Genomic DNA, 17,884 nt, shown 5'->3' on the forward strand with positions numbered 1-17,884 from the left:
AGTAAATCAGCAAAAGAAACTTTCATTTAGCAGAAACTCACTTATTGCTGTTTTGCATTGCCATTGTTTTATTATTCTTACTAGTTTTAAAAATGTTAACACATTAGCATTATTTTGTTAATAGCCAGAGCTTGATGTTTAAGTTTTACTTTCATTATGGTCTGTAGTTTGGGTTTTGCATTGGATTGTTTTGTTATTATTTTAATAGCCAGAGTTTTGTTCTTGATGCTGAAGTATTACTTTCATTATGGTAGCTTTTTGATCTTGATGCTTAAGCTTTACTGTCATTATGGTAGCTTTTTGTTCTTGATGCTTAAGTTAAACTTTCATTATAGTAGCATAAAAGTAAAAGAAGGGTGACATGTGGGGAGCCTCTATAGGGTTAAACCTCGGACTGACCTGTTGGCAAAGTCACAAACAAGTCCCAGCTTAGAGGGCACAGTCCTCTTAAGCATAATTAGGCTTGACCTTATGAAGCTCCCTAGATCTTACCTGGGAAGCTAATGGGCTGAGGGAAGTGCAACAAGAACAAAAAACAAGTGAAACTCACAAGAACAGTGTAACTTTGGTAATCACTACCTTGTTTACCTCTGATTATAAAAATAAAGGCTCAACTTGCCTCAGGATCTTTCTCTGTGGCCTCAGCCAGGCACAGGGAGATCCATGAAGACTAAAGAGAGCTAGAGAGTTCTGAATGCTGTCTCCGTGTAAAACATTCTTCGCCGACTCTGTCCACACCTTTGGAAACCCCTGGACCGCTGGGGCTGGACCGGGCATCTAGACACTTTTTCTTCTATCAATAATTAGAGTCTATTTAATTTTGAACAGGTTTGTGAAAAATTTAACCAATAGCTAACTCTCCCACTTTCTCTACTCTATACAGAATAGGTAGTGAATAGGTGGGCATCAGTGTGTAATCCACCACATTGGGGGATTTTATGTCTAAACACAGGAGTAAGACACACTGCCATTGAACTAGAAGAATCTTAAGCCTCAATTTAGACTGATTTCTTTCTTTGTAGTTTTATTTATTTTATCTTATTGAATTTATTGAGGTGACATTGGTTAACGAAATTACACAGCTCTCAGGTATACAGTGCTGCAGTGCATCATCTGTATATTGAATTGTGTGTTCACCACCCCAAGTCAAGTCTCCTTCCATCACCATTTCCTCCCCCTTTGCCCTGTTGTACCTCCCCTATTCCATCTTCCTGCTGTTAATCACAATACTGCTGTCTGTGTCTGTGTATGAGAGCTTTATTTCCTCTTTGCTTAATTTCCTTACCCTTATCAACTAGTCCCTCAACCCCAACTCCCATCTGACAGCTGTCTGTCTGTTCTCTGAATCTATGGGTCAATTCCTATTTTGTTTGTTAGTTTATTTTGTTCATTACAGTTTTCTATAGGGGGTTTAGGGATTGAGGGGATTAAAGTGCAAAAAGAGAGGAACATATGTAATACTTTGAACAATAAAATACTTTTTTTTTTAAATGGCATGAAATCAAGGCAGGGCTCCCAGGCCTTGGTGTGTGTTCAGAGAAACAGGAGCTCTGAGCACAGACTCCTGGTGTCCTAATCCCAGCAATGGCAGTCCTTACCGTTCGCATCAGGACCAATTCTCAGTGCAGAGCTACAGGCTCCCGGGGGCTTATTCTGTGCGGCGAATCCTGAAGAACCTTCAAGACTTCTCACTGCAGAGCTACAGGATCCTGGGAGTTTATTCTGTGCAGCAAATCCCGAAGACACTTCAGAACTTCTCACTGCAGAGCTACAGGGTCCCGGGGGCTTAGCCTGTGCACTGAATCCTGAAAACACTTTAGGGTTTCTCACTGCAGAGCTACAGGGTCCCGTGGGCTTATTCTGTGCACTGAATCCAGAAGACACTTCAGGGTTTCTCACTGCAGAGCTACAGGGTCCTGGGGCCTTACACTGTGCACTGAATCCGGAAGACAACTCAGGGTTTCTGACTACAGAGCTACAGGGTCCTGGAGGCTTATTCTGTGCACTGAATCCAGAAGACACTTCAGGGTTTCTCACTGCAGAGTTACAGGGTCCTGGGGGTTTACTCTGTGCACTGAATCCTGAAGACACTTCAGGGTTTCTCTCTGCAGAGCTACAGGGTCCTGGGGGTTTACTCTGGGCACTGAATCCTAAAGACACTTCAGGGTTTCTCACTGCAGAGTTACAGGGTCCTGGGGGTTTACTCTGTGCACTGAATCCTGAAGACACTTCAGGGTTTCTCTCTGCAGAGCTACAGGGTCCTGGGGGTTTACTCTGGGCACTGAATCCTAAAGACACTTCAGGGTTTCTCACTGCAGAGTTACAGGGTCCTGGGGGTTTACTCTGTGCACTGAATCCTGAAGACACTTCAGGGTTTCTCTCTGCAGAGCTACAGGGTCCTGGGGGTTTACTCTGGGCACTGAATCCTAAAGACACTTCAGGGTTTCTCACTGCAGAGTTACAGGGTCCTGGGGGTTTACTCTGTGCACTGAATCCTGAAGACACTTCAGGGTTTCTCTCTGCAGAGCTACAGGGTCCTGGGGGTTTACTCTGGGCACTGAATCCTAAAGACACTTCAGGGTTTCTCACTGCAGAGTTACAGGGTCCTGGGGGTTTACTCTGTGCACTGAATCCTGAAGACACTTCAGGGTTTCTCTCTGCAGAGCTACAGGGTCCTGGGGGTTTACTCTGGGCACTGAATCCTAAAGACACTTCAGGGTTTCTCACTGCAGAGTTACAGGGTCCTGGGGGTTTACTCTGTGCACTGAATCCTGAAGACACTTCAGGGTTTCTCTCTGCAGAGCTACAGGGTCCTGGGGGTTTACTCTGGGCACTGAATCCTAAAGACACTTCAGGGTTTCTCACTGCAGAGTTACAGGGTCCTGGGGGTTTACTCTGTGCACTGAATCCTGAAGACACTTCAGGGTTTCTCTCTGCAGAGCTACAGGGTCCTGGGGGTTTACTCTGGGCACTGAATCCTAAAGACACTTCAGGGTTTCTCACTGCAGAGTTACAGGGTCCTGGGGGTTTACTCTGTGCACTGAATCCTGAAGACACTTCAGGGTTTCTCTCTGCAGAGCTACAGGGTCCTGGGGGTTTACTCTGGGCACTGAATCCTAAAGACACTTCAGGGTTTCTCACTGCAGAGTTACAGGGTCCTGGGGGTTTACTCTGTGCACTGAATCCTGAAGACACTTCAGGGTTTCTCTCTGCAGAGCTACAGGGTCCTGGGGGTTTACTCTGGGCACTGAATCCTAAAGACACTTCAGGGTTTCTCACTGCAGAGTTACAGGGTCCTGGGGGTTTACTCTGTGCACTGAATCCTGAAGACACTTCAGGGTTTCTCTCTGCAGAGCTACAGGGTCCTGGGGGTTTACTCTGGGCACTGAATCCTAAAGACACTTCAGGGTTTCTCACTGCAGAGTTACAGGGTCCTGGGGGTTTACTCTGTGCACTGAATCCTGAAGACACTTCAGGGTTTCTCTCTGCAGAGCTACAGGGTCCTGGGGGTTTACTCTGGGCACTGAATCCTAAAGACACTTCAGGGTTTCTCACTGCAGAGTTACAGGGTCCTGGGGGTTTACTCTGTGCACTGAATCCTGAAGACACTTCAGGGTTTCTCTCTGCAGAGCTACAGGGTCCTGGGGGTTTACTCTGGGCACTGAATCCTAAAGACACTTCAGGGTTTCTCACTGCAGAGTTACAGGGTCCTGGGGGTTTACTCTGTGCACTGAATCCTGAAGACACTTCAGGGTTTCTCTCTGCAGAGCTACAGGGTCCTGGGGGTTTACTCTGGGCACTGAATCCTAAAGACACTTCAGGGTTTCTCACTGCAGAGTTACAGGGTCCTGGGGGTTTACTCTGTGCACTGAATCCTGAAGACACTTCAGGGTTTCTCTCTGCAGAGCTACAGGGTCCTGGGGGTTTACTCTGGGCACTGAATCCTAAAGACACTTCAGGGTTTCTCACTGCAGAGTTACAGGGTCCTGGGGGTTTACTCTGTGCACTGAATCCTGAAGACACTTCAGGGTTTCTCTCTGCAGAGCTACAGGGTCCTGGGGGTTTACTCTGGGCACTGAATCCTAAAGACACTTCAGGGTTTCTCACTGCAGAGTTACAGGGTCCTGGGGGTTTACTCTGTGCACTGAATCCTGAAGACACTTCAGGGTTTCTCTCTGCAGAGCTACAGGGTCCTGGGGGTTTACTCTGGGCACTGAATCCTAAAGACACTTCAGGGTTTCTCACTGCAGAGTTACAGGGTCCTGGGGGTTTACTCTGTGCACTGAATCCTGAAGACACTTCAGGGTTTCTCTCTGCAGAGCTACAGGGTCCTGGGGGTTTACTCTGGGCACTGAATCCTAAAGACACTTCAGGGTTTCTCACTGCAGAGTTACAGGGTCCTGGGGGTTTACTCTGTGCACTGAATCCTGAAGACACTTCAGGGTTTCTCTCTGCAGAGCTACAGGGTCCTGGGGGTTTACTCTGGGCACTGAATCCTAAAGACACTTCAGGGTTTCTCACTGCAGAGTTACAGGGTCCTGGGGGTTTACTCTGTGCACTGAATCCTGAAGACACTTCAGGGTTTCTCTCTGCAGAGCTACAGGGTCCTGGGGGTTTACTCTGGGCACTGAATCCTAAAGACACTTCAGGGTTTCTCACTGCAGAGTTACAGGGTCCTGGGGGTTTACTCTGTGCACTGAATCCTGAAGACACTTCAGGGTTTCTCTCTGCAGAGCTACAGGGTCCTGGGGGTTTACTCTGGGCACTGAATCCTAAAGACACTTCAGGGTTTCTCACTGCAGAGCTACAGGGTCCTGGGGGCTTAGTCTGTGCACTGAATCCTGAAGACACTTCAGGATTTCTCACTGCAGAGCTACAGGATCCTGGGGGCTTACTCTGTGCACTGAATCCAGAAGACACTTCAGGGTTTCTCTCTGCAGAGCTACAGGGTCCTGGAGGCTTAGTCTGTGCACTGAATCCTGAAGACTCTTCAGTGTTTCTGCCTGCAGAGCTACAGGGTCCTGGAGGCTTAGTCTGTGCACTGAATCCTGAAGACTCTTCAGTGTTTCTGCCTGCAGAGCTACAGGGTCCTGGAGGCTTAGTCTGTGCACTGAATCCTGAAGACTCTTCAGTGTTTCTGCCTGCAGAGCTACAGGGTCCTGGAGGCTTAGTCTGTGCACTGAATCCTGAAGACTCTTCAGTGTTTCTGCCTGCAGAGCTACAGGGTCCTGGGGGCTTAGCCTGTGCACTGAATCCTGAAAACACTTCAGGGTTTCTAACTGCAGAGCTACAGGTTACTAGAGGCTTCTTTTCTGGACTGAATCCTGAAGACTCTTCAAAACTTCTCCCTGCAGAAGGAGCAAATGTTTCTTAAAGATCTCATTGTAGGACATAGTAATTGAAAGAGTAAAAAGTGTGGGAAGCTCTGAAAACCCAGGTGTAGAATATTTTTCTCTCAGACCTACATGATCTGCCTTTTGCACTCTTGCGACCTGTAGGTCAATATTTTATCCCTCACTGTCCCCTGAGCCCGAACCAAGATATTTCACTCTCACTGGGCTTCTCTGATTTCTTTTTTTTTAAAAAAATTTTCTTATTGAGTTTAGAGAGTGTGTGTGTGGGAGAGGGAAGAAAAATCTATGAGAGAAGAAGGTCATGGATCAGCTGCCTCCTAAACACAATCTTATTCTGGACAAAATCTGCAACCCTTGGCAAGTGCCCCGATGGGAAATCAAACCAGAGATTTCTGCGTGCATGGCAGGCTGCTAAGCCAACTGAGCCACAACACCCAGGTTTCTCTCTGTGTGTTTTTTGGCACTCTGTATTTTGCACTACATTCTCCTTCTTGTTTTACATGTAGCTTATGGATTTGTGTTCATGCCTGTAATTATATTATATTTTAGTTCTGCTTCTTTCCAAAGGTGGTCTTAGAAATCTGGTATTGAAGATGGCAGATCAGTCATTTCTATGCTTCCCAGAATGACTTTGTGAAATAGAGTCCCTCCCCCATTTTAAAACCCTTTGGAATATTTGCTTAAGAAAAAATTTTGAAATTGTATTGTGTTTGAGTGACTGAACTTTTAGGTTTATTTGTCATAGCCATTAGCCTAAATAACACAAAAGTTAAAATATGAACTATCATAAATTAAAGCAGATTTGTTTTTTACTATAAGGGAAGGAGCAAAAAATTAAAATGAATCTTTTGAATAAAAAAACAAAAACACTTGTTCATTTATAACCTTGAAAAGTTCTTATTTGCTTGCTCTTACCCGTTGTGCAAAGTATTTGTCCAGATGTAGGTGAATTTCTGAAATCCATGGACTCTATAAAGTAAAAGAGAGAGAACAGTAGTTGTTTGCAGTGGTCTTACAGTCTATGATAACTCACACAGCAGACAGGGTTTGTGATAATGTCAATGTTGAGATGGTCATATTCCTATTTCTCTCACTTGAACCCAGTTCTGGTGCTCCCATGAGCACCATAATGCTGGGCTCCTGCCTGGTGCCCATTTACTTTCCATGTGAATTTGTAAATGACTCTCAAATATTATCATCTCCTACACTACAATGATGGGTTAACCTACTTACTCTATCTCCCTGTTAAGGTTTTAGTGAAAGAAGTGAAATTTAATTCACAAAAGCATGTGAAAAATCAAAATGTAAGTCAATCGTTTAAGTATCATTTGACTTTGAAAGTAGTTGGTCTAAACCATTTTTCTCATTAATAATTAATATTAGCACAAAATGTACTTTGAAGACATTCAAAGGTTTCTTTCTATTAATGACACTATTGTCAACACTTAGTGAAATATTGTGCTCGCTCTGCTTTATAGAATATAAAATCTTTAGCATTAACATATGATAGTGTGTAGTAAAAAAGACTGTTATTTGCTAGTATATTATTGCTACATTTTCAATATATCAATTGATTATGCTCATCTAATCAAACCACCATTTAGAAAAGTGATGGCAAACCTTTTGAGCTCGGCATGTCAGCATTTTGAAAAACCCTAACTTAACTCTGGTGCCGTGTCACATATAGAAATTTTTTTATATTTGCAACCATAGTAAAACAAAGAATTATATTTTTGATATTTATTTTATACTAGAGGCCTGGTACACAAAAATTTATGCACTCGAGGGGGTGGCCCTCAGCCTGGCCTGTGCCCTCTCGCAGTCTGGGACCCCTCAAGGGATATCCACCTGCTGGCATAGGCCCACTCTCCAGGGGATTGGGCCTAAGCTGGCAGTCAGACATCCTTCTGGAAGCCTGGGAGCCCTCGGAGGATGTACACTTGCCAGTGGGGACCAGGCCTAAGCTGCAGCCGGACATCCTTAGTGCTGCTGAGGAGGCGAGAGAGGCTCCCGCCATCACTGCTGTGCTGGCAGCCATCAGCCTGGCTTGTGGCTGAGCAGAGCTCCCCTTGTGGGAGCACACTGACCACTGGAGGCAGCTCCTGCATTGAGTGTCTGCCCTCTGGTGGTCAGTGTGTGTCATAGTGACCAGTAATTCCCAGCCATTCTGCTGTTAGGGTCAATTTGCATATTATCCTTTTATTATATAGGATATTTTAATGCCATTTAACAAAGAAAAATCAACCAAAAAAATGAGTTTGCGTGTCATAGGTTCACCATCACTGATTTAGAATGATCCTTGCCTCCTCTTATTTAGCAATACAATTGCTAAAGCTACATGTTTAAAATGATATACCCAAAGCAATGAATCAATGAATATAAAGAACTTCAGAATGAGATTCATCATGAAAACAGAGCTCAGGATTTAGACTCCAGATATTTGTCCAGAAATACAATCTTATCTGATACAGTTTAGAGTCATGAACAGGTGGCTTCTTGGGACTCTCTTCCTTTATTTGAGTCTAAGGAATCTAGTTTATTGATCACTGCACAAGCAATAGGATTCTTAGATGAATCAGTGTGTGCCTAGGAAATTGATGTAGCACAGAATAGCCTCATACAACTTGAAAAATCTTGAAAACACATGTATGCCATGGCCTGCACACAGGTTACCTGGTCTGTCCCTTTAAGTCACCTGCTGTGTAGGTTAGTGATGCTACATTCTCTGTCCCCAGCAGAGACAAGTCAATGGCAAAGAGCACAAGTGCTCTGTTTGAACCTTACCTTTCTACGCTTCTCTCTGTTCTATCTCTAATCCTTCTATTGCCATTTCACACTTCCTTGATCTGCTGTTTCTTTGTGGGGAGACCTTGGAAATCTCATGTTGAGAAACTTGTTGGTAAGGAGCCTCTTCTACTCCCTGGTGCCCCGTGAAATAATCTCTGGTGTCTGAGTCATAGCCCTATTTCGCAACAACTTTTCAGAGGACGTTGCCTACACTAAGCCAAAGTCACATGGTGTACTCTCTTTAACTGAAGGAAACTTGTGTTTTTCACTGATAGATATTGAGAACTATTAGAATAAAAGTATTATTTACAATATTGTCTTATTGTAATATCAAGACTAGGTAACATCTTTATTTATGTTTTTCTCTTTTCCTAGTGGGTTTACCTCAAAAGACATGTTTCTAATACCTCTGGGAAAGTAAGAAGGGAAAAGCAATCACCACTTGGTACACTAAATTGCTTTAGATATTGTGACCATTGATGCTACACACAGGATTGATGAAACAACACTTTGATAACTGTTTTGAGATCCAGAATTACAAAGGAAATAACATGGAATCCAGGAAGCTAGTCTTGTCTTTCCCTTTACCTCCATGAGACTCTGGGGGAAGAATTGAAATATTTATGTGATTTTGTTTTCTTATCTTGAAACAAGAACAATAATGGCCATCTTTCTCACTCCTCGGGGTTGTTGTAAAGGAAAGGTAAGACATTATTTGCAAAGATCCTTTGAAAAGTCATTCTATATGTCATGACTTGTGGAGAATGCTCTTAAAAACCACATTTTGGGTTTCAAAACACCTTACCATTTCTCCTAACACAGGAGCTTGAGGATTTGACCCTCAACACTATTCAAACTTTGTGATTAGATGACAATATGACCTTCCAATAAAGAAATATTTAGCCTTCTCTTCTCTGTAGAAATCACTGTATAAACCCAACACTTTATAATCACAGAATTAGTTTTAAAATAATTTAACAACTTTGCGAGCCTATTACTAGTATATAATCAATAGATGGGTGCATTGGTTGATTTATAGGACCTATGGATTAATAGGACACATATTTTAAAAATATAAATATAATGATTTATTACCTTGCACATCCTAAAAGGTTAGGTAAAATAAATACAGGGAATGGGATTCCAGGATAAACTGGGTTCGTGGTATAGGATAAATTCAGAATTGATACATCAGGAAACAGTGGCTCTTAATTGAGGTTCCTGCACCCCAAGCCTTGAGCTCCCACCTCCTTACCTGGCTCCCTTTTCAATGCTGTGGTGGAAGTTTCAGGTGGTCCATCTCCATCAGTTAATTCTGCAAAGTCCTGACTGTCGATCACTGCACAAAGGAGAAAAAAGCACGCAGTGTCTGTGATGGGGCCACGGGGATCATTGAGTGGAAACCCCTTCATGGGAGCAGTAGGAAGACATAGAAGCTAAGTTAAGTCAGGGCCCTCTGGTGTGTGGCCGATGTGTGTGAGCTTCGGGTTGTTCCAGGCCCTACCCGGAAGGTTGTGAAGTTCATGCACAGAGTGCAGCTTTGCTCAACCTGAAGCACACTTCTATGCCCACCCTCACTATACCTGCTATCCCCATGCCCATTCTATTTCAACTCCCATCTTCACTCTGTCTCTTACCTCTACTCTCTGATATCTCCACCCTCATTCTATCTCTTTCTTTCTTTGATTCATTCCAAACATATCTAAATATTTATTAAGCTAGATAGAGGGATCAAAGGGAAGTGTACCTACGTAAAGCCTATCTCTTCAAAATGGCATCAAATTATATATTATTAATATTTAATGTATTTGTTATTTTTATGTTTAATTCAATTTATTGAGAGAACATTGGTTCATAGAACTGTACAGGATTCAGGTGTACAACTGAATAAGACATCATTTGTACACTGCATCAATCACCCATCACCCCAAATGAAGTCTCCTGGTACAGCTCATTTTTGGATGTTATGTTTCTTTCTGGCAAAAGTGTCTCTCTTTTCCTCTCCTTCTCTTCTCCTGTGGGTTTTTCTTATCTCCTTTCATAAATATCTTGATTTTCTGAAAATTTTCTCTACCCTATACCTTCCTCTCTTTGAATATAGAAACATACACCCTGATATCAACACTTAAATTTACCATTTCTGTTTTTGATATTTTTTCAAATTACTGGGGACGTGTTTCTGTTGACCTCGCTGCATAAGGCCCTTGTTCCCTCCCTCTTCTACCTTAAACCAAGGCCACCATTACTATCTCCAAGAGCCCCGATGAAATGGCTCAGACTCTTGCCTGGTACGGGGATTCACATCACACATTTTTTCAGTCAGCCTTACCTATTACGTCAGAGGCCTCATTACAGTCAGTCCTTGCTTGGGCTTCACATTCAACTCCTGAATGTAAAAATGGTTTTTCCTTCTTTATATCCACTGTGTGTACAGAGCAGGAGTTGTTTTGGTTTCCTTGGTGGAGTAGCTCTGCTCCTGGACAGAATTGCAATAAATGAAGAATTTCATTTGCCTCCCCTAAGGGATTAAGCACCCTGAAACAATCAACAAGCCCTTCTCCCTGTAATTCCACTTCAGGGGAAAGCTCCCCCATCTGTTGCTCAACCCTGTCCTTTCTCTGTGCCTCTCTTAAAAACACAACAACATATTTTTATTGAGAGAGAGAGAGAGAGAGTGAGAGAGAGAGAGAGAGAATAGAGATACATAAACATCAATGAGAGAGGAAGATCATTGATCAGCTGCCTCCTGCACACACCCCTGCTGGGCATGGACACACAACCCTGGCATGTGCCCTGATGGGGAATCAAACCAGCGACCTCTGGGTGCATGGGAGGATGCTCAACCAACTGAGCCACTCTGGCCAGAGTTTCTCTGTTTTCTTTTGGCCCCTTTACTATGTACTACATTCAATTTCTTCTTTTGCATGTAGCTTATAAATTCGTGTTCATGTCTGTAATTATATTATACTAGAGGCCCAGTGCACAAAAAAATTTGTGCACTCGGGGGGGGGGGGTCCCTCAGCCTGGCCTGTGCCCTCCGCAGTCTGGGACCCCTCGGGGGATGTCCACCTGCTGGCTTACCCTGCTCCCTGGGGGATTGGGCCTAAGCTGGATGTCAGACATCCCTCTGACAGCACAGGAGCCCTTGGGGGATGTCCACTTGCCAGCAGGGAGCAGGCCTAGCTGCAGTCAGACATCCTTAGTGCTGCTGATGAGGCGAGAGAGGCTCCCGCCACCACTGCGGTACTCGCAGCTGTCAGCCTGGCTTGTGGCTGAGCAGAGCTCCCCCTGTGGGAGCGCACTGACCACCAGGGGGCAGTTCCTGCATTGAGCGTCTGCCCCCTGGTGGTCAGTGTGTGTCATAGTGACCAGTCATTCCCAGTTGGTCAGCTGTTAGGGTCAATTTGCATATTACCCTTTTATTATATAGGGTTTTAGCTCTGCTTTTTTCCCCAAGATGGTCTTAGAAATCTGGTATTGTAGAAGGCATATCTCTCATTTGTGTGCTTCCCACAATGACTTTGTGTAATAAAGTTCCTGTCTCCCCCCAACGCCCCTTTTCTAAAACTGCTTGGGAAGTTTACTGGATAAAAATATTGAAATTGTATTGTGTTTGAGTGATTGTCCTCTTTAGGTTATTTGTCACAGCCATTAACCTACCTAATACAAAAGTTAAAATATGAACTATCTTATATGAAAACAAATTTGTATTTTACTATAACTGAAGTATCAAAAATTAGAATGAATCTTTTCTGGTAAACACTATTTGTTTGTCACCATGAAAAGTTCTTATTTGCTTGCTCTTAGCTGTTTTGCAAAGTATTTGTCCAGATGTAGGTGATTTTCTGAAACTCATGGACTCTATAAAGTAAAAGGGAGAGAACAATATTTGTTTGCAGTGGTCTTACAGAGTCTATGACAGGGGTGGGCAAACTTTTTGACTCGAGGGCCACAATGGGTTCTTAAACTGGACCGGAGGGCCAGAACAAAAGCATGGAAGGAGTGTTTGTGTGAACTAATATAAATTCAAAGTAAACATCATTACATAAAAGGGTACGGTCTTTTTTTTTTTTTTTTTTAGTTTTATTCATTTCAAACGGGCCGGATCCGGCCCGCGGGCCGTAGTTTGCCCACGGCTGGTCTATGACAACGCACACAGATGAGAGAGAAACATCCAATGTCAATGTTGAGATGATCGTATTTCTTTTTCTCTCACTTGAACCCAGGGCTGGTGCTCCCCTGAGCACCATAATGCTGGGCTCCTGCCTGCTGCTCCCACTTACTTTCCATGTGAATTTATAAATGACCTTCAAACATTATCATCTCCAGTTTCTTCCACTATGAATGCTGGGAAAACCTATTTACCCTATCTCTCTGTACAGTTTATGTGAAAAGAAATGAACTTTTATTCACAAAAGCCCTGTGACAAATCAAAATGTAAGTCAAACGTTTAAGAATCATTTACGTTTCAAAGTAGTTGGTCGAAACCACTTTTTCCAGAAGTAATTAATGTTAGCAAAAAAAATTTTTTTTTAACAAGAGGAAGGGAGAGGGATAGAGAGTTGGAAACATCGATGAGAGAGAAACATCCATCAGCTGCCTCCTTCACACCTCCTACTGGGGATGTGCTGGCAACCAAATTACATGCCCTTGACCAGAATCGAATTCTGGGATCTCTAGGTCGGCAGGCTGACGCTCTATCCACTGAGCCAAACCAGTTCGGTATCAAATTATACTTTTAAGACGATCTAGCATGACTAGTTCAGCTCAGTGGATAGAGCGTCGGCCTGCAAACTGAAGAATCCCAGGTTCAATTCCAGTCAAAGCCATGTACCTTGGTTACAGGCACATCCCCAGTAGGGGGTGTGCAGGAGGCAGCTGATGGATGTTTCTCTCTCATCGATGTTCCTAACTCTCTATCCCTCTCCCTTCCTCTCTGTAAAAATTCAATAAAACATATTTTTTTTTAAAAAAAGGCATTCTAAGTTTCATATTAATGACACTATTGTCAATAGTGAAATATTGTGCTCACTCTGCTTTATAAGATATAAACTCTTTGGTATTAATAAATGATAGTGTGTAGTAAAAATGATTGTTATTTACTAGTGCATTCTTGCTTCTTTTTCAATATTTCAATTGATTGTGCTCATCCAGTCAAACAACCACTTATAATGCCTCTTGCCTCCTCCTATATTCCAATAGGATTGAAATAGCTAAATGCTTAAAATGGTACCGCAGAAGTAATGAATCAATGCTTATAGAGAACCTCCGAAAAAGATTCATCATGAAAACAGAGCTCTGTATTTAGACTCTCGATATTTGTCCAGAAATACAATCTTATCTACTACAGTTTATAGTTATGAACAAATGTCTTCTTGGGTCTCTCCTCTCTGTTTGACTCTAAGGGATCAAGTCCTAAGGAGTAGGATTGTTAGGTGTCTCAGTGTATGACCAGGGAACCAATGCAACATGGAATTCCCTAATACAACTTGAAAACTTTTGAAAACCCATGTATACCATGGCCTGCACACAGGTCACCTGGTCTGTCCCTTCATATCACCTGCCTTGTAGCTTAGTGATGTTCTTCCATGTCCCCATAGCAGAGACAAGCCAATCGCAAAGAGCCCCTGTGCTCCGTTTGAACTTTACCTTCCTACACTTCTCTCTATTCTACCTCTTACCCTTCTATAGCCATTTCAAACTTCCTTCATCTGCTGTTTCTTTGTGGGGAGACCTTGGAAATCTCATGTTGACAGGCTTGTTGGTAGGGAGCCTCTTATACCCCCTGCTGCCCTTAAAATAATCTCTGGTGTCTGAGCCATAGCCCTAATTTGGAACCACTTTTCAGAGGACGTTGCCTACACTAAGCCACAAGTCACAATGTGCACTCTCTAGTAACTGAAGGAAACTTATGTTTTACATTGATAGATATTGAGAACTATTAGAATAAAAGTATTAATTAAAATGTTGTCTTATTATAATATCAAGACTAGGTACATCTTTATTTGTGTTTTGCTCATTTTCTAGTGGGTTTACCTCAAAAGACATGTTTCTAATACTTCTGGGAAAGTAGGAAGGGAAAAGCAATCACCACTTTCTACAATAAAGTGCTACAGATATTATGACCATTAATGCTACACAAAGGATTGAGGAAACAACACTTTGATAACTGCTTAGAGATCCAGAAAGCTATTCTTGTCTCTCCCTTTATCTCCATGAGACTCTAGGGAAGATTTGAAACATTTATGTGATTTTGTTTTCTCATCTTGAAACAAGAGTAACAATGGCCATCTTTCTCACTCCTCAGGGTTGTTGTAAAGGAAAAGGTAAGACACTATTTGCAAAGATCCTTTGTAAAGTCATTCTATATATCATGACTTGCTGGAGAACTCTCTTAAAACCATATGTGGGGTTTCAGAACACCTTATCCATTTCTGCTAACACAGGAGAGCTGGAGAAATTGACCCTCAACGCTATTCAAACTTTGTGATTAGATGACATATGACCTTCCAATAAAGAAATATTTAGCTTTCTCTTCTCTGTAGAAATCACTGTATAAACCAACACTTTATAATCACAGAATTAGTTTTAAAATAAACTCACTACTTCGGTAGCTTATTACTAGTATATAATCAATAGATAGGTGCATTGGTTGATTTATAGGACCTATGGATTTATAGGGCACATATTTTAAAAATATAAATATAATGATTTATTACCTTGCACATCCCAAAACGTTAGGTAAAATAAACATAGAGAATGGGAGTCCAGGATAAACTGGGTCCGTGGTATAGGATGAACTCAGAATTGATACCTCAGGAAACAGTGCCTCTTAGTTGGGGTTCCTGCACCCCAAGCCTTGAGCTCCCACCTCCTTACCTGGCTCCCTTTTCAATGCTGTGGTGGAAGTTTCAGGTGGTCCATCTCCATCAGTTAATTCTGCAAAGTCCTGACTGTCGATCACTGCACAAAGGAGAAAAAAGCACGCAGTGTCTGTGATGGGGCCACGGGGATCATTGAGTGGAAACCCCTTCATGGGAGCAGTAGGAAGACATAGAAGCTAAGTTAAGTCAGGGCCCTCTGGTGTGTGGCCGATGTGTGTGAGCTTCGGGTTGTTCCAGGCCCTACCCGGAAGGTTGTGAAGTTCATGCACAGAGTGCAGCTTTGCTCAACCTGAAGCACACTTCTATGCCCACCCTCACTATACCTGCTATCCCCATGCCCATTCTATTTCAACTCCCATCTTCACTCTGTCTCTTACCTCTACTCTCTGATATCTCCACCCTCATTCTATCTCTTTCTTTCTTTGATTCATTCCAAACATATCTAAATATTTATTAAGCTAGATAGAGGGATCAAAGGGAAGTCTATCTCCTACCTCCATCCTCAGTCTACCTCTAATCCCCACCCTCATTCCACCTCTCTTTCATTCTCATTTTACTTCACCTTCCTCTTGGCTCAGCCCATTTCCCTTAATTATGCCTGTCTTTCTGGGGATGTTATCTCTTTATACCTCTTTTTTTCTTCATGCATTTCTTTCTCATTTCCTCTCAGAAGTATCTTGGCTCTGATTATTTTTTTCTTTTAAAAAATCTTTTGTTTTCTCTTTTCTTCATCTCCTACCACTGTACATTACTCTCTTATTTTAGAAATAGTTTCTCAGACATCAATTCTTATATCTGCAATTTCAGTTTTTTGGCATTTTTTTCAATTCCTAGGAATCCTCTTCTGCTAAAAAATCACTGCTAAGGTGCTGGTTCCCTCTTCTCCTGCCTCCGTCCAAGGTCACCTGAATCTCCTCGGTGGACCCTGGTGACATGTGCCAGACCCTTACACAGTATCTGGGATTCATATCACACATTCTTTCAGTCAGTCTTACCTATTATGTCAGATATTTGGGTTTCCTTTTCAACATTTGTATTAAAAAATGGCTTTTCCTTCTTTATATCTACCAGACGTACAGAACAGGAATTTATTTGGATTCCATGGTTGGGTAGTTCTGCTCCTGAACAAAATTATAATAAATGAAGAATTTTATTTGTCTCCCACAAAGGGAGAGAGCACCCTCACTACAATCAACAAGCCCTTCTCCCTGTAATTCCACTTCAGGGGAAAGCTCCCCCATCTGTTGCTCAACCCTGTCCTTTCTCTGTTCCTCTCTTAAAATCAACAACATATTTTCATTGATTGAGAGAGAGATAGAGAGAGAGAGAGAGAGAGAGAGCGAGAGAGAGAAATGGAGATATATACACATTAATGAGAGAGGAACATCATGGATCAGCTGCCTCCTGCACACACCCCTACTCGGCATGGAGCCCACAACCCTGGCATGTGCCCTGATGGGAAATCAAACCAGCAACCTCTGAGTGCATGTGAGGATGCTCAGCCAACTGAGCCACTCTGGACAGAGTTTCTCTGTTTTCCTTTGGCCCTTGTATTATGAAGCTCATTCAATTTTTTCTTTTACATGTAGCTTATGGATTTGTGTTCATGTCTGTAATTGTATTATATTTTAGCTCTGCTTCTTTCCCAAGGTGGTCTTAGAAATCTGGAATTGAAGACCGCAGATCTCTCATGTATGCTTCCCAGAATGACTTTGTGAAATAAAGTTCCTATCTCCCCCCATCCCCCCTTTTGTAAAAGTGCTTGGAATGTTTACTTGATAAAAATATTGAAATTGTATTGTGTTTGAATGATTGTCCTCTTTAGGTTCATTTGTCACAACCATTAGCCTAACTAATACAAAAGTTAAAATATGAACTATCTTATATTTAAAAATTTGTATTTTACTATAAACGAAGAAGCAAAAATTAGAATGAATCTTTTGTAGAAAATATTGTTCTATTATACCCATGAAAAGTTCTTTTCTGCCTGCTCTTACCTGTTTTGCAAAGTATTTGTCCACGTGTAGGTGATTTTCTGAAATCCACGGACTCTATAAAGTAAAAGGGAGAGAACTGTTTTTGTTTGCAGTGGTCTTACAGAGTCTATGACAACTGACACAGCAGATAGGGTTTGTGATAATGTCAATGTTGAGATGATCGTATTTCTTTTTCTCTCACTTGAACCCAGGGCTGGTGCTCCCCTGAGCACCATAATGCTGGGCTCTTGCCTGGTGCTCCCATACACTTTCCATGGGAATTTGTAAATGACTCAAACATTATCATCTCCTACACTTCAATGATGGGTTAACCTACTTACCCTATCTCCCTGTTAAGGTTTTGTGAAAGGAGTGGAATGTAATTCACAAAAGCATGTGAAAAATTAAAATGTAAGTCAATCGTTTAAGTATCATTTGAGTTTGAAAGTAGTTGGTCTAAACCATTTTTTCCATTAATAATTAATATTAGCACAAAATATACTTGGAAGACATTCAAAGGTTTCTTTCTATTAATGACACTATTGTCAACAGTTAGTGAAATATTGTGCTCACTCTGCTTTATAGAATACTAGTAGCCCGGTGCATGAAATTCTTGCACTGGGGTAGGGGGGGGAGGAAAGGGTCCCCTCAGTCTGGCCTTCACCCTCTCCAATCTGAGACCCCTCAGGGAATGTCCAACTACCTGTTTGTGCCCACACTTTTAACAGATAACAGCTTCATTGTTGTTTCTTTCTTATCCTTAAAACCATTGAAATTAGTAGGTATTCAAAGTGTGTATACATTTTGGGGGGACACCCTGTATATCTCTAGTCAGTGGTGAAAGAAACCAACAGCAGATTTGGAACCCCCAGACAGGGAACCT

The 17,884-nt window shown here is 42.3% G+C and overlaps 1 protein-coding gene across 2 annotated transcripts in view; it reads right to left on the reverse strand.

Annotated features, from left to right (window-relative positions):
- The window catches only part of LOC102254069 (filaggrin-2-like), a 108,291-nt gene that overhangs the window by 60,393 nt on the left and 30,014 nt on the right, over positions 1-17,884 (reverse strand). For both annotated transcript variants that reach the window (XM_014530175.1, XM_014530176.1), the window contains exons 11-16: positions 17,023-17,076; positions 10,471-10,617; positions 9,397-9,480; positions 6,270-6,323; positions 5,073-5,348; positions 1,599-4,934 (exon numbers count right to left, since the gene is read on the reverse strand). In XM_014530175.1, coding sequence (XP_014385661.1) covers positions 1,599-4,934; positions 5,073-5,348; positions 6,270-6,323; positions 9,397-9,480; positions 10,471-10,617; positions 17,023-17,076 — 3,951 coding nt within the window. The remainder of the gene's footprint in view (positions 1-1,598; positions 4,935-5,072; positions 5,349-6,269; positions 6,324-9,396; positions 9,481-10,470; positions 10,618-17,022; positions 17,077-17,884) is intronic.

The sequence above is a fragment of the Myotis brandtii genome, unplaced genomic scaffold (genome assembly GCF_000412655.1).
Source record: "Myotis brandtii unplaced genomic scaffold, ASM41265v1 scaffold727, whole genome shotgun sequence".
Lineage (NCBI taxonomy): Eukaryota > Metazoa > Chordata > Mammalia > Chiroptera > Vespertilionidae > Myotis > Myotis brandtii.